A 15,000-nucleotide genomic window follows, 5' to 3' on the forward strand; every position below is an offset into this window, starting at 1 on the left:
TCGTTAGAGTATTAGCATCTAGATTTGTTACATATATAAACATATACCTTGCTCGTCTGTCTTGTTGGGTGTTCGTATCCAAAAAAAAAACGTTAAAACGGCTGAACCGATCCGGGTCCGAATTTTTTGTGGGACCACGCATGGGCCCAGGGAAGGTTTGTGGATGCTCAGAAATACAAAAGTTGTATTCAAAAGCTTTGCTTGTCTGTCTTTTTGGTTGTTTGTTTGTTTGTATCCAATAAACGTCAAAAGTGCCGAACCGATCCGGTCCAAATTTTTTTGTGGGACCTCACATGACCAAAAGGAAGGTTTTGAATCCTCAGGTTTTTAGAAATTTTACACTTTACAATGCAAATATTGAAGGTTAAGCCAAGGTTTTAGGTAATTAATAATACATGGAATATTTCCCAAGGTCCTGAGGCCTGACCAGGTAGCATAATTATACATTATTAATTTAAACTAAACTAAACCATGCCATGCCGGCATTAAAAAACAGTATACTGTATTCAAGACAATGATGTTTAAAGTGAAAAGCTTTCTCAAATAATATAATATAACGTCTGCTTTGTTATTTGTCATTAATTAAGCTGTTTTTAATCTATATATAAATTTGGCTTGTCTGGGTGTTTGTTTGTCTGTTTGTTTGTTTGTTGGTGTCCAATAAACGTCAAAATGGCTGAACCGATCGGGCACAAATTTTTTGTGGGACATCTAGGGACCCCAGGGAAGGTTTATGAATGATCAAAATTTCAAATATTTGTCTCCATCAAAATTCGATCTTCATTAAATTTTTGAAAATTTTGAAAATCCACGAAATTTTTTGTGAAAATCCGCGAATTATTTTTGTTTTGTTTTACGATGTACTCAATGAGAACATGTTCACAATTAATTTATAAGATGGGCGCGAAGCGCCCTCTAATGCTAGTCTATATATAAATTTGGCTTGTCTGTCTGTTTGTCTGTTTGTTTGTATCCAATAAACGTCAAAACGGCTGAACCGATCGGGCCCAAATTTTTTGTGGGACCTCTTGTGGCCTTAGGTAAGGTTTATGAATGATCAAAATTTTAAAAATTTGTGTTTAAAAGTTTTTTGAAAAATTTTGAAAATGCGCAAAAAAATATTAGGAAACCTGCAAACTTTTTTTGTTTTTGTTTTATACTGTACAAAGAGAAAGATGTTCAGAGATAAAGTCACAATTAAAAGTTGAAATAGAATATGGGCGCGAAGCGCCCCAAAAGGCTAGTTGATATATATACAAGTAAGAAAACACTCTTCATAATTCTTCTCAAGACTTAAAAGGAACTGTTAAGGTAAAATTAGAGGGGTGGCTTTAATTGAAAGTTGAAACAGATCATATTCAGCAAATACGGAACCAATCTAAGGATAGTTAAATATATTTTAATTCAATTTTCTTTTTTATAAAGCTCTAACAAGAATTTCCTTGAAATTGAAAATTAATTAAAAAACAAGTAAAATTATTTTTAATGAAAATCATTCGAAGGATCGATTTAAAGAAATCATTGGTCAAACAAAAGAAAAAAAAAATAATTGAATATAATTACAAAACGTTAATCAGTAAAATTGATAGAATTAACAATTTATTCAGAGATCGAAACTTTTAAATAAGAACTCTAATCCACAACGTCGGATCTTGATATCTCGCTTAATCCGTGAAAAACAGCTGTCGCGTATTTTCGCGATTACTTAAATTATTTCACAAAAATTGGAACACAAAATGTGAAGATTATTGCTTTATGAAGGAATTAAAATACAAAATAAGGTCCGAACTCTGATTTGGTTTGGCGAAGCAAAAGTTCCAATTATTGATTATTTTTGCACATTTTTATTTTTTTTTGTTTACTTACTTGTGACCGGCAAGATCATATTTGTTGTATTTCTCATTACTAAAAAAAGCAAAATATAATGTTTTATATATTTAAAGGGCCTATCGACGTAATTCAAAATTACCCTCTATTTGAAAGATGCATGGCCGATTCACATCGGTACTCTTATATTAGTGACATTAATAAGGAAGATTTTCTGTCAATTTCCTTCATTGTCCTCTGTATATAAATCCGTAACCCACTTCTAGAAAGAAAGCTGACCGGAAAATAATTATCAATTTTGAGAAAGAAAAAACAATGATACTCTCCATAATGCTTGCCGAGAAAATGGTTTAATTTAAATTGTGTCGTTTTGAATCGCGCATTTTAATCCTTACATGAAGGGCTACTTGAAAACTGTCTCTTTAAGATAATAATATAAAAACAATATTTATTCTCTTAAAATCAATTATTTTTTGCTATTTCCCTTTTATTCTTCCAAACATCAGCCATAGTGTCGGGTGTGGCAGGCCGAACTGAAATCCTGAATATTAAATCAAAATTCCAACATTCCACATAATCAGCTATTGTGTAGAGTTTTGTTAATTTTGAACGGGCGATCTATAAATCCAATCTGGGCACTATATATTTGAGGATTAATGCTTGATCCCTCTGCAAGGTATGACCATCACTGGCTATCCAAAAGTAATAAGATTAATCCAAGGTTATAATGCAAGGAAAGTTATTTCAGAATTGTACGCATCTTTTGTACTGCGGTGCACTGTCTCTGGGCGGTAATGTAAACACAAGACGGATGTCGAAGCCTACATGGGATCTATCTGTCACTTAAAAAATCAATGAAATATTCTGGTCATAGGAAACTATTATGTGAATTATCAAAATTATCAAAATTAAATTCTTTTATTCTCCACTGATACTAAACAAACACTGATGCATTTCAATATGTACGCAGAGTATACGCAACTGCAATTAACTATCCCTGCATTATAACCTTGGATTAGTTCGTAGATCTGTATAAGATGGAGATTAATACTTGATCCCAGGATTCACACAAAATAAAAGTTTCGACTTTAAATAAACACTTGACGTTCTAATTCTCACTAATTTAGCTTTATTAACAGAGTAAGCTCATCTTACCACAGTCTATATACTTTACTATATACTTTAATTGATACATATACAAGTAAGAAAACCCTTTAATCGGTATATATATATATACAAGTAAGAAAACACTCTTTAAAATTCTTCTCAAGACTTAAAAGGAACTGTTCAGGTAAAATTAGAGGTGTGTCTTTAATTCAAATTGTAAATAGATCATATTCAGCAAATACACAACGAATATGAAAATTATGATAACCCAGAGGTGTCTAAAGGTTTAAGGCACGTTAATATTATAATTTGAATATAATACTTTTTAACTTTTGATAGATATAACTGATTTCTGTCTTGTTACATCTGTATCATGTGACCAGAATTTCCACCAATGGCCATGCAGTATCTGGTCACGTGGCTCCGTCGACTTTATTACGACTATAATTTTGTACCATTTGGACACAGTTTTATATCAATTTCGCGAGACAGGGACATCGGACAGAACTATTTTTGGTCGCAATCAACGCCTAAAATATCTTGGATTTAGCCTATACCCCCTTTTATTTTACCCTAATATTTCCATTAATATAAATAGAAATAACGAAGAAAACAGTCACTTCATTCGTTTCTGGCCGCTTTTCGATTGACTCGTTTGGCTGCATGAGTTAACTGAACCAATATAGTTTGACCCAATATTGTTTTATATGTTTTATATGAATTAATTATAAGTCAATATTTTTTATTACAATAAGTTAATTTCTTGAATCGTTGATCAATTTTGATCAATAAAAAAACAATATTGCTGAAATCTAATAATCGAATCTAAAATAATTCAATCTTATCAACGAACGATCAAATTTCATCCTCAACCAATCAATCAATCAAACAATCAATTAATTAATAAATTCTGTAAAAAAAATTACTTAGTTGATCCTGAACTGACTGGATATTGTCCTCCAAAACTATTTTTACTGGAGGCACGATCCATTTCTGAAAACCACCGCCAGGAGTCAAATTTTTTCCAAATGAGTGGGTGGCTTGGCATCCGCTGGGGGCCCCAAAGCCCACCTCTGTCAAAGCCCCTCCCCCCTCCCAATATATTCTTATAGTTTTTATGATCAATGGCGACAATTGGGCCGCATGGCCTGACGAAGATTCGAGGCCAAAGCGCCAAAAGCATAAGGTACAGTGGGACCCAAAATACTGTGGAATAAGAAGACGACATTTAAACAATCTATTTGATGTTGTTATAAAACCAATAGTTTTACCAGTAATTTAAAAATTAACATATCATGAGGTGTGTCTGTGTACACTGCACAGTTGTTGTGTTCATATATGTCCACCATAGTTTCAGTAGAAGTAAATATTTCCATTTACTGATAGCGCCGATTGAAGGATTCATAACTCTGATTGGATAATGAGATAGGTAGAAAGATAGATGTTACCGCCAATCGCCATACTATTTCCATTGGTTCAGAATAATAGGCTACAAACACAAGACTAAACCATAATCGGATCAGGCGCTAATGGACTCGGCATACAGGGGTGTGTCCATTGGAGTATTTAAAAAAGTAATGCAGTCGTCTTCATATGCCATCATTTTTTAGTTTTTAGAAAAAAATTAAATTTCGAACGCTTCGTAGATTTTAAGTTTTCAAATTTGTGGATTTACTTGTTTCCGAAAATCATAAATTTTATTAACAGACAATAGTAAAGATGAACAAAGGTGTCAAAAAAATAACTCTGAATTGCAGATTAATTGTAATTTGTACAAAAATGATCATTGACCTAGAATTAAAATAAAATTTCTAAAACCAAAGGAATTGAACACTCGCAGCAAACTTGAATTTTCTAATTCCTAAATCTTTGCAAATATTTGAAATTTCAAACTTAGCCTTTTTCATTCAACAGGATTCAAAGATTGAAATATTAAGGGTCCAAAATAAGGTTGCAAAAATATAAAGAATATATAATAATTTCATTAATAAAAATGGAAACCCTGTAACATATAAATATATATAAAAATTTTATTTGCTCTCAGTAAAGTGAAGGCCAGTACAAGGCTATTCATAAATGTTTAATGCTTTTTAAATTTAATGTTGGATAATTAAAAAATCAATAAGGTTTTTCAGGGTTTTACAATTTCATCGACTTTCTATTTAAATATTTAAAGACCTAATTATGTGAATTTGAGCTGCATCGATTCAAAGTTAAAGATTCAGGAAGGATTTGAACTGGTGAACTAGAGCCTACAATGTAAGATAAACAATGTAAAGCATCTTCATATTTCACACTGTACAATGTACAGTTTACAGTTTACATTGTACAGTGAACAGTGTACAGTGTCTACAGCCTATACAATATAAGATAAACAATGTAAAGTGTCTTCAGATTTCACACTGTACAATGTACACTTTACATTGTACAGTGAACAGTGTACAGTGTCTACAGCCTACAATGTAAGAAAACAATGTAAAGTGTCTTCAGATTTCACACTGTACAGATAAAGTATAATAAACAGTGCACAGTGCATGTAAAGCGACAATGTAAATATAATGTTCCTGGAAATTAATATTTGATCCTGGTTTCCTATGTACTGTTGAGCATATTTTTGGCTGTACATCCCCTTTAAATTTGCAGCTTGAGACCCCTCGTCTTTAAACAGAGTTCGCTCCTCCTTAAAATAAAATATGGAAGTTAAATATAATCAGGCAGATTTTTTTTCTTTTAGTAAAATTTTCCAATCCGTTTCCCTTGTTGACCTGTCATATTTCAAGCCATGAAAAAATGACATTTTTAATAGTTAAACTTTACAATATTAGTGGTCTGCACCATTAGGTTACAATGATAAAGAATATATTGGAAAATAAGAGTTTGAGCTAAGTTTGAGAAACTCATCATCACCGCAGCATTATCGGAGACCAACCCTAATTCGAGGAAGCATCTCAAATTTTTAAGAACCAACACCTCATCGGAGACCCCTGCTCAAACGTACGCGCAGTGGAAAGGAGGCTGGAGACCTTACAAATTTGGACTGATTGTACTTTTATAAAGTTTATTGAAATTGTTATAAAAAAGGTTTGCTGTTTCTCCGATTAAAAGGTTTGCTTTTTCTCCGATTAAAANAAAGGTTAGCTGTGTCTCCGATTAAAAGGTTTGCTGTTTCTCCGATTAAAAGGTTAACTGTTTCTCCGATTAAAAGGTTTGCTGTGTAACCGATTAAAAGGTTTGCTGTGTCTCCGATTAAAAGATTTGCTGTGTCTCCGATTAAAAGGTTTGCTGTGTCTACGATTAAAAGGTTTGCTGTGTCTCCGATAAAAAAGATTAGTTATGTCTCCAATAAAGAAAAGTTAAATATGTCTCTGATGGAATTTCAATTATGATGATACTTTCAAGGCTAAAATAATTACAGATTTTGAGAGAATTTCACCTTTGTTTCTGTCGGATCCTCCTCTTTAGTCTGTCTTTTATACAGTAGGAAGCACAAGAAGAATATTAGAAGAAGAAGGATTAAACCAAGTACAACAAAACCTAGACAAGAGCAATATTAGAAGAAGAAGGATTAAACCAAGAACAACAAAACCTAAACAAGAGCAATATTAGAAGAAGAAGAATTAAACCAAGAAAAACAAAACCTAGACAAAAGAATATTAGAAGAAGAAAAATTAAACCAAGAAAAACTAAACCTAGACAAGAGCAATATTAGAAGAAGGAGGATTAAACCAAGAACAACAAAACCTAGACAAGAGCAATATTATAAGAAGAAGGATTAAACCAAGAACAACAAAACCTAGACAAGAGCATTATTAAAAGAAGAAGGATTGAACCAAGGACAACAAAACCAAGACAAGAGCAATATTAGAAGAAGAAGAATTAAACCAAGAACAACAAAACCTAGACAAGAGCAATTTTAGAAGAAGAAGAATTAAACCAAGAACAACAAAACCTAGACAAGAGCAATATTAGAAGAAGAATAAAACCAAGAACAACAAAACCTAGACAAGAGCAATATTAGAAGAAGAAGAATTAAACCATGAACAATAAAACCTAGACAAGAGGAATATTAGAAGAAGAAGAATTAAACCAAGGACAACATAACCTAGACAAGAGGAATGTTAGAAGGAGAATAATTAAACCAAGAACAACAAAACCTAGACAAGAGCAATATTAGAAGAAGAAGGATTAAACCAAGAACAACAAAACCTAGACAAGAGCAATATTAGAAGAAGAAGGATTGAACCAAGAACAACAAAACCTAGACAAGAAGAATATTAGATGAAGAATAAAACCAAGAACAACAAAACCTAGACAAGAGCAATATTAGAAGAAGAAGAATTGAACCAAGAACGACAAAACCTAGACAAGGGCAATATTAGAAGAAAAAGGATTAAACCATGAACAACAAAACCTAGACAAGAGCAATGTTAGACGAAGAAGGATTAAACCAAGAACAAAAAACTTAGACAAGAGCAATATTAGAAGAAGAAGAATTAAACCAAGAACAACATAACCTAGACAAGAGCAATATTAGAAGAAAAAGGATTAAACCAAGAACAACAAAACCTAGACAAGAGCAATATGAGAACACGAAGGGTTAAACCAAGAACAACAAAACCTAGACAAGAGGAATATTAGAAGAAGAAGAATTAAATCAAGAACAACAAAACCTAAACAAGAGCAATATTAGAAGAAGGAGAAATAAACCAAGAACAACAAAACCTAGACAAGAGCAGTATTTGAAGAAAAATGATTAAACCAAGAAAAACGAAACCTAGACAAGAAAAATATTAAAAGGAAAAGGATAAAACCAAGAAAAGCAAAACCTAGACAAGAGCAATATTATCAGTTAATATCTTACCAAGAACAGAAAGTATTATAATAGGTAACTCTCTTATCAAGAGCAGAAAGTATTATTAGTAACTATCTTACCAAGAGCAGAGAGTATTATTAGTAACTATCTTACCAAGAGCAAAACGTAAATATTATCAGTAACTATCTTACCAAGAGCAGAAAGTAAAGTATTATCAGTAACTATCTTACCAAGAGCAGAGAGTATTATTAGTAACTATCTTACCAAGAGCAAAAAGTAAATATTATCAGTAACTATCTTACCAATAGCAGAAAGTAAAGTATTATCAGAAACTAATCTTACCAAGAGCAGAAAGTAAAGAATTATCAGTTAATATGTTACCAAGAGCAGAAAGTAAATATTATCATCAGTAACTATCTTACCAAGAACAGAAATTATTATCAGTAACTATCTTAACAAGAGCAGAGAGTATTATCAGTAACTATCTTACCAAGAGCAGAGTATTATCAGTTACGATCCTACTAAGAACAGAAATTATTATCAGTAACTATCTTACCAAGAGCAGAGAGTATTATCAGTAACTATCTTACCAAGAGCAGAGAGTATTATCAGTAACTATCCTACCAAGAACAGAAATTATTATCAGTAACTATCTTACCAAGAGCGAAGAGTATTATCAGAAACTATCTTACCAAGAACAGAGTATCATCAGTAACTATCCTACCTAGAGCAGAGAGTATTATCAGTAACTATCCTACCAAGAGCAGAGTATTATCAATAACTATCCTACCAAGAACAGAAATTATTATCAGTAACTATCTTACCAAGAGCAGAGAGTATTATCAGTAACTATCTTACCAAGAGCAGAATATTATCAGTAACTATCTTACCAAGAGTAGAGTGTATTATCAGTAACTATCTTACCAAGAGCAGCAAGTATTATAAGTAACTATCTTACCAAGAACAGAAAGTATTATCAGTAACTAATCTTACCAAGAGCAGAAAGTAAAGTATAATCAGTAACTAATCTTATCAAGAGCAGAAAGTAAATATTATCAGTAACTATCTTACCAAGAGCAGACAGTAAATATTATCAGTAACTATCTTACCAAGAGCAGAAAGTAAACATTATCAGTAACTATCTTATCAAGAGCAGAAAGTAAATATTATCAGTAACTATCTTACCAAGAGCAGAAAGTAAATATTATCAGTAACTATCTTATCAAGAGCAGAAAGTAAAGTATTCTTAGTAACTATCTTAACAATAGAAGAAAGTAAAGTATTATCAATAACTATCTTACCAAGACCAGAAAGTAAATATTATCAGGAATCTTACCAAGAGCAGAAAGTACTATTAGTGAATTTTTTTCCAAGACCAGAGAGTATTATGAGTGACTATCTTACCAAGAGCAGAGAGTATTATCAGTAACTATAATACCAAGAGCAGAGTATTATCAGTAACTATCTTACCAAGAGCAGAAAGTAAAGTATTATTGTCTGCAACTATCTCTGTAAACCCTGAATCTATACTTGCTCCTCCGTCTAAACACAGCGAGAAGAAATTATTAAATGTCGTCGTTGTTTTATTAATCAATCAAATGTTTTGCATACAGGGTGACTCGATAGACATGGAACTCAGAGACGGAAAAGTGTCTCTAATTTCCGATTCACCCAAACGATTGTTTTTCTTTTTTGCCCAATCGATTTTTAATTTAATTCAATTCAAACCCGTCTTTTAACATTTTGTTGACGCTTCCTGTAAAAATAATTTACCTTTTGTGGAGGCTGTTGTAAAATTCCAATTACATCCATTCTTTGAACAACACTAAAATATTATAAACACATTTATTTATTATTAAATATCATATAAACATTTGTATATGTCTGATTGTCTGTCCGTTTGTATCCAATAAACGTCAAAAGGGCTGAACCGATCAGGCCCAAATTTTGTGTGGGACCTCTGCACACGACCCAAGCGAAGGTTTTAAAACGATCAAAATTTCAAATATTTGCTCCGCAAACTTTTTTGTTTTTGTTTTACAATCAGAGATAAGAGAGTTACAGAGATTGATTATCAGCTGAAGTACTGTACACGACCAATTAGCAAACATCTGTATTCAAGGATATTTAAAATCTTAATAAAAGACTGAATTCATAAATGCTATGTATCATCTTTAAAATTGGAGAATTTCTTTAAGAGTTGTAAAACTTAACCGGAACCTTTTTGTACAAGATGAACAGTGGGCGTACAGTAGGGAGCTATCTCAATCTTTTTTGCAAATTAGAAACTAAGGTTAAGCAGCGCCCTTAGCTACTATAATAAAGCTAAAAAACAGAATAAGAATAAAAAGAAAATTTTCGATTTTGTAAAATTATAATTTAAAACCTTTATCTAAACTATGTACTCGGTTACTCGAGTGTCCCAACAAATATTGAATTAGGAATCTTCATTTGACCTATCTAAGGTTATTTTTACCTTTAAAAGCTAAGAATTCAAAATAATTTATCTTTCATATATTTTCCAAAATAAAAAGTTTCCTATATCTTTATTTATACAAAGTGAAAACTGAAATAATTGCGAAAATATGTGAAAATTGCATACCAAATTTCCACATTTTGGAAAGCCCAACACTAATTTTCTTTATTTAATCTTTTGTCTGTTTATCATTTACGTATAATTCCCATGTTTGTTTGGATATCCAGTATCTTTACACCAAAAAATCTAAGGAAAACTTTAAAACAAAACAAAAAAGTGTCTTTAAGTAAAGAATGCAAGCATATTATATATTGGACATAGAAACTTAAATCACTATAGTGTCAAATATGTTAACATGAGCCCTAATGAATAGTAAAAATTATTATTTTCATGAATTATTTTAGTAAAACCACTGTAATTCATTAATTTTAAGAAGAAAGACAACGAGAGATTTGGTCTTAGTCACTATAAATAAACCCACTGTGTACAGCTGATATTGCAGAAAAAGTGTGCGCAACATTTACGATAACCCTAAAACCTACAGGAAGATTGATTGATTATCTTAATTTATACAGGTATTTACAGCTGCATGATCAGTAAATCTCAACCAAGCTACTTAGACAGGGCAGACCGCGCCAACATTTTATCCTATAGTTCATCCATGATCATAGTCAAGGTTTGATGTAATTTTTTCGCTGGGGTGTTATGCACTATGCAGTACGTTAGACATTGGACCCTGGAACTTACAATTTGTCTTTGGTTTTCGTAAAGTTAATAGATGTCAAAGTAGTAAAGAAAAACATTGTAAGTCTTTAAAACTTGATAAGATTTAGCCTCCTTTTTTGTATTATAAAAATTGTTGGAGATACTAAACCTTGCTGATATTTAATATTTTGAATTTTAAACAAATTTCTCAATATCTTGGTCAATTCTTAAGGTACAAAAACGGCAGACCACATTTTGGAAATCTGAAAACAAGGCGCCTTTGATGCTACCAACTCTTTGAAGAAAATGCTATGATCACAAGATTTTAGCTACAGTATCTCATTTCTGCTTACTCCAGGGCCCACTATCTACCAAACTTCTTCTCTAATTTGGACCCTGCACTTCACTTCAAACTTTTTTAAAAGTACAAATTATTTTTAAAAAATGAACAAAAGCCAGAAAAAAATTTGTTATAGTAAAACCTAAAATTTGGTATGCAAAGGTTTTAGAAATTTCCTAAAAATATCTAGGGTCCACTGAAATAAAACAGCTGCGTAGCCCACCGACAAAGTTACATGTACACTAGCCCAGAATAGTATAGATCGGTAGATAGAAGTATACCTATAAGCGGGCCGTGATTCGATCTAACAGAATTCAGACAGTTTAACATGTTAAAGGTCAAACAACATTTTAAAAATGAAAGAATTATGAAAAAAAGAATGTAAGGAAAGTATTCAAAAATTGTTGTTTATAATTTAATAGTTCTATATTTTTAATATATTGTTTTAATGCTTGCATGAATGCATTTTTTTCCATTCAGTCGAAAGGAAAAAAAAGTTTTCAGACTTTTCTGATTATTTTGCATAAAATTATTTAAACTTTATCAAACTTTCTTCTTTAAATATTTACATAGCACCTTAGTTTGCAATTTTTACCGAAACCTTTTAATTTTCATAGTCCTTGATTATTGGTCGGCTTTATTTTCTACCGCTTGCAGGTAGCATTGGAACCAAAATTTTTAACAAAACTTTTTTCAAAACCTTTTCTTTCAAATATTTCATTTCTCATATTTTCATAGACCAACCTTAGCTATATGCAAATACCTGTTATTCTGGCGTAGGATCTCCTGGCAATATATAACTACCCGTATTTCTGCTGTAGGATCTCCTAGCAATACATAACCACCTTTATTTCTGCTGTAGGATCTCCTGTCAATATATAACTACCCGTATTTCTGCTGTAGGATCTCCTGGCAATATATAACTACCTTTATTTCTGCTGTAGGATCTCCTGGCAATATAGAACTACCTGTATTTCTGCTGTAGGATCTCCTGGCTATATATAACTACTCGTATTTCTGCTGTATGATCTCCTGGCTATATATAACTACCTGTATTTCTGCTGTAGGATCTCCTGGCAATATATAACTACCTGTATTTCTGCTGTAGGATCTCCTGGCAATATATAACTACCTGTACTTCTGCTGCAGTATCTCCTGGCAATATATAACAACCTGTATTTCTGCTGTAGGATCTCCTGTCAATATATAAATACCTGTATTTCTGTTGTAGGATCCCCTGTCAATAATTAAATACCTGTATTTTTGCCGTAAGATCTCCTGGCAATATATAACTTACTGTATTTTTTCATTAGGATCTCCTGGCAATATACAACTACCTGTATTTCTGCTGTAGGATCTCCTGGCAATATATAACTACCTGTATTTCTGTTGTAGGATCTCCTGCCAATACATAACTACCTGTATTTTTACATTAGGATCTCCTGGCAATTTATTAATACCTGTAATTCTGCTGTAGGATTTCCTTGCAATATATAACTACCTGTATGGTTTGATCTAGGATCTCCTGGCAATATATAATTACCTGTATTTTTGATCTAGGATCTCCTGGCAATATATAATTACCTGTATTTTTGCAATAGGATCTCCTGGCAATATATAAATACACGTATTTTTATATTAGTTTCTCCTGGCAATATATGACTACCAGTATTTCTGCTGTAGGATTTCCTGGCAATATATAACAACCCGTATTTCTGATGTAGGATCTCCTGGCAATATATGGCTACCTGTATTTTTACGTTAGGATCTCCTGGCAATATATAACTACCTGTATTTTCGCTGTAGATCTCCTGGCAATATATAACTACCTGTATTTTTGCTGTAGATCTCCTGGCTATATATAGCTACCTGTATTTTTACTGTAGGATCTCCTGGCAATATATAACTACCCGTATTTTTTCTGTAGGATCTCCTGGCAATATATAGCTATGTATATTTTTGCTGTAGGATCTCATGGCAATATATAACTACCTGTATTTTTGCTGTAGGATCTCTTGGCAATATGTAAATACCTGTATTTTTGCTGTAGAATCTCCTGGCAATATATAACTACCTGTATTTTTGCTGTAGGATCTCTTGGCAATATATAAATACCTGTATTTTTGCTGTAGATCTCCTGGCAATATATAAATACCTGTATTTTTGCTGTAGGATCTCCTGGCAATAAATAAATACCTGTATTTTTGCTGTAGGATCTCCTGGCAATATGTAAATACCTGTATTTTTGCTGTAAAATCTCCTGGCAATATATAACTACCTGTATTTTTGCTGTAGGATCTCTTGGCAATATATAAATACCTTTATTTCTGCTGTAGGATCTCCTGGCAATAAATAAATACCTGTATTTTTGCTGTAGGATCTCCTGGCAATATATAAATACCTGTATTTCTGCTGTAGGATCTCCTGGCAATAGATAAATAACTGTATTTTTGCTGTAGGATCTCCTGGCAATATATAAATACCTGTATTTTTGTTGTAGGATCTCCTGGCAATATATAAATACCTTTATTTCTGCTGTAGGATCTCCTGGCAATAGATAAATAACTGTATTTTTGTTGTAGGATCTCCTGGCAATATATAAATACCTGTATTTTTGCTGTAGGATCTCCTGGCAATATATAACTACCTGTATTTCTGCTGTAGGATCTCCTGGCAATATGTAAATACCTGTATTTTTGTTGTAGGATCTCCTGGCAATATATAAATACCTGTATTTTTGCTGTAGGATCTCCTGGCAATATATAACTACCTGTATTTCTGCTGTAGGATCTCCTGGCAATATGTAAATACCTGTATTTTTGCTGTAGGATCTCTATGTCTTGAAGCAACCTGTTGAGCCATCGTTTTACTGACTTCTGTGTTTTGACATCGTTCATAAGACATTCCTCCTTGATGGTAGATCCTACCAGAATCTAGAAGATACACTTTGAAAAAAGTCTTGTCAAGTATTAATTGGAAACTATGAATGGGGATATATGAATTATGATTTGTTTATCGCACTTCACTTGACATTAGACGATCCCTTCAAATTGACTGAAAATATCATTTTTTGTGCCCCTCCAGAAAGTGAAATATCCGATGTTTATGTTGATAAGATAAAGGTTTTGAAGGTACTGTTGCAAATTGTGCACGCCCATCTTTATACGTTTTTTCATTTAAATTACAACAACAATTCTTTTTAATAACTTACTTCCGACTAGAATACTGCATATATCTGCAGGGTTAGTATTCTCCAGGTAGCTTCCAGCCTACATGTATTCATTGGTTCCATTCCGTCCGTTTTATCTAATTATTCCGTGCGTTTTGTATGTATTGTTTGTTCCGTTCTCTTCGTTTCGTTCGTTCCTTTCATTCCGTTCATTCCGTTCAGCTTTTTTCTTCTTTTCGTTCGTTTCGTTTTGAAATTTGGTTTGTTCGTTCCCTTCGTTTAGTTTGTTACATTCGTTCCGTCTGTCCAGTTTGTCCATTAGTTGAGTTCGTTCCATCGTTCCGCTTATCTCCATGTGTTCCGTTCGTTTTATTTGTCCGTTTATGCAGTTTGTTACGTTTGTACCGATTGTTCCATTCGTTCCAAAAAGAGGAAAAAATAAAGGTTAGGTTTCTGAAGCTTTAAAAACATTTCTTGCTTTACCACATGAAGGTTTTCAGTGAAAAATAAAAACAAATTATTCTCAATTTTTTTCAAAGGCTTCCCCCACTAACCCTTATAGT

At 32.4% G+C, this 15,000-nt stretch overlaps 1 protein-coding gene across 1 annotated transcript; it reads right to left on the reverse strand.

Moving 5' to 3' along the window:
• Nucleotides 1–1,663: 1,663 nt before the first annotated feature.
• Nucleotides 1,664–14,581, reverse strand: LOC111717065 (uncharacterized). Its single transcript, XM_023492581.1, has 9 exons — nucleotides 14,480–14,581; nucleotides 14,080–14,201; nucleotides 9,521–9,572; nucleotides 9,218–9,289; nucleotides 6,368–6,468; nucleotides 5,527–5,614; nucleotides 3,861–3,927; nucleotides 2,312–2,368; nucleotides 1,664–1,905 (listed from the first exon to the last, which is right to left on the reverse strand). The coding sequence occupies exons 2-9, from the start codon at nucleotides 14,170–14,172 to the stop codon at nucleotides 1,863–1,865; spliced, it is 573 nt and encodes a 190-aa protein (XP_023348349.1). The 5' UTR covers nucleotides 14,173–14,201; nucleotides 14,480–14,581; the 3' UTR covers nucleotides 1,664–1,862.
• Nucleotides 14,582–15,000: the final 419 nt, after the last annotated feature.

Source organism: Eurytemora carolleeae, unplaced genomic scaffold (assembly GCF_000591075.1).
Source record: "Eurytemora carolleeae unplaced genomic scaffold, Eaff_2.0 scaffold2345, whole genome shotgun sequence".
In the NCBI taxonomy this organism is placed as follows: domain Eukaryota; kingdom Metazoa; phylum Arthropoda; class Copepoda; order Calanoida; family Temoridae; genus Eurytemora; species Eurytemora carolleeae.

What these genes read in the sequence shown, in the direction of transcription:
- LOC111717065 (XM_023492581.1), bottom strand. Translation starts at nt 14,172, where the DNA reads ATGTCTTATGAACGATGTCAAAACACAGAAGTCAGTAAAACGATGGCT. An exon ending in TACAACAGCCTCCACAAAAG is followed by an intron (nt 9,290 to 9,520) that starts GTAAATTATTTT and finishes CGCTGTGTTTAG; the next exon opens with ACGGAGGAGCAAGTATAGAT. An exon ending in GTCAGTTCAGGATCAACTAA is followed by an intron (nt 2,369 to 3,860) that starts GTAATTTTTTTT and finishes TTTAATATTCAG; the next exon opens with GATTTCAGTTCGGCCTGCCA.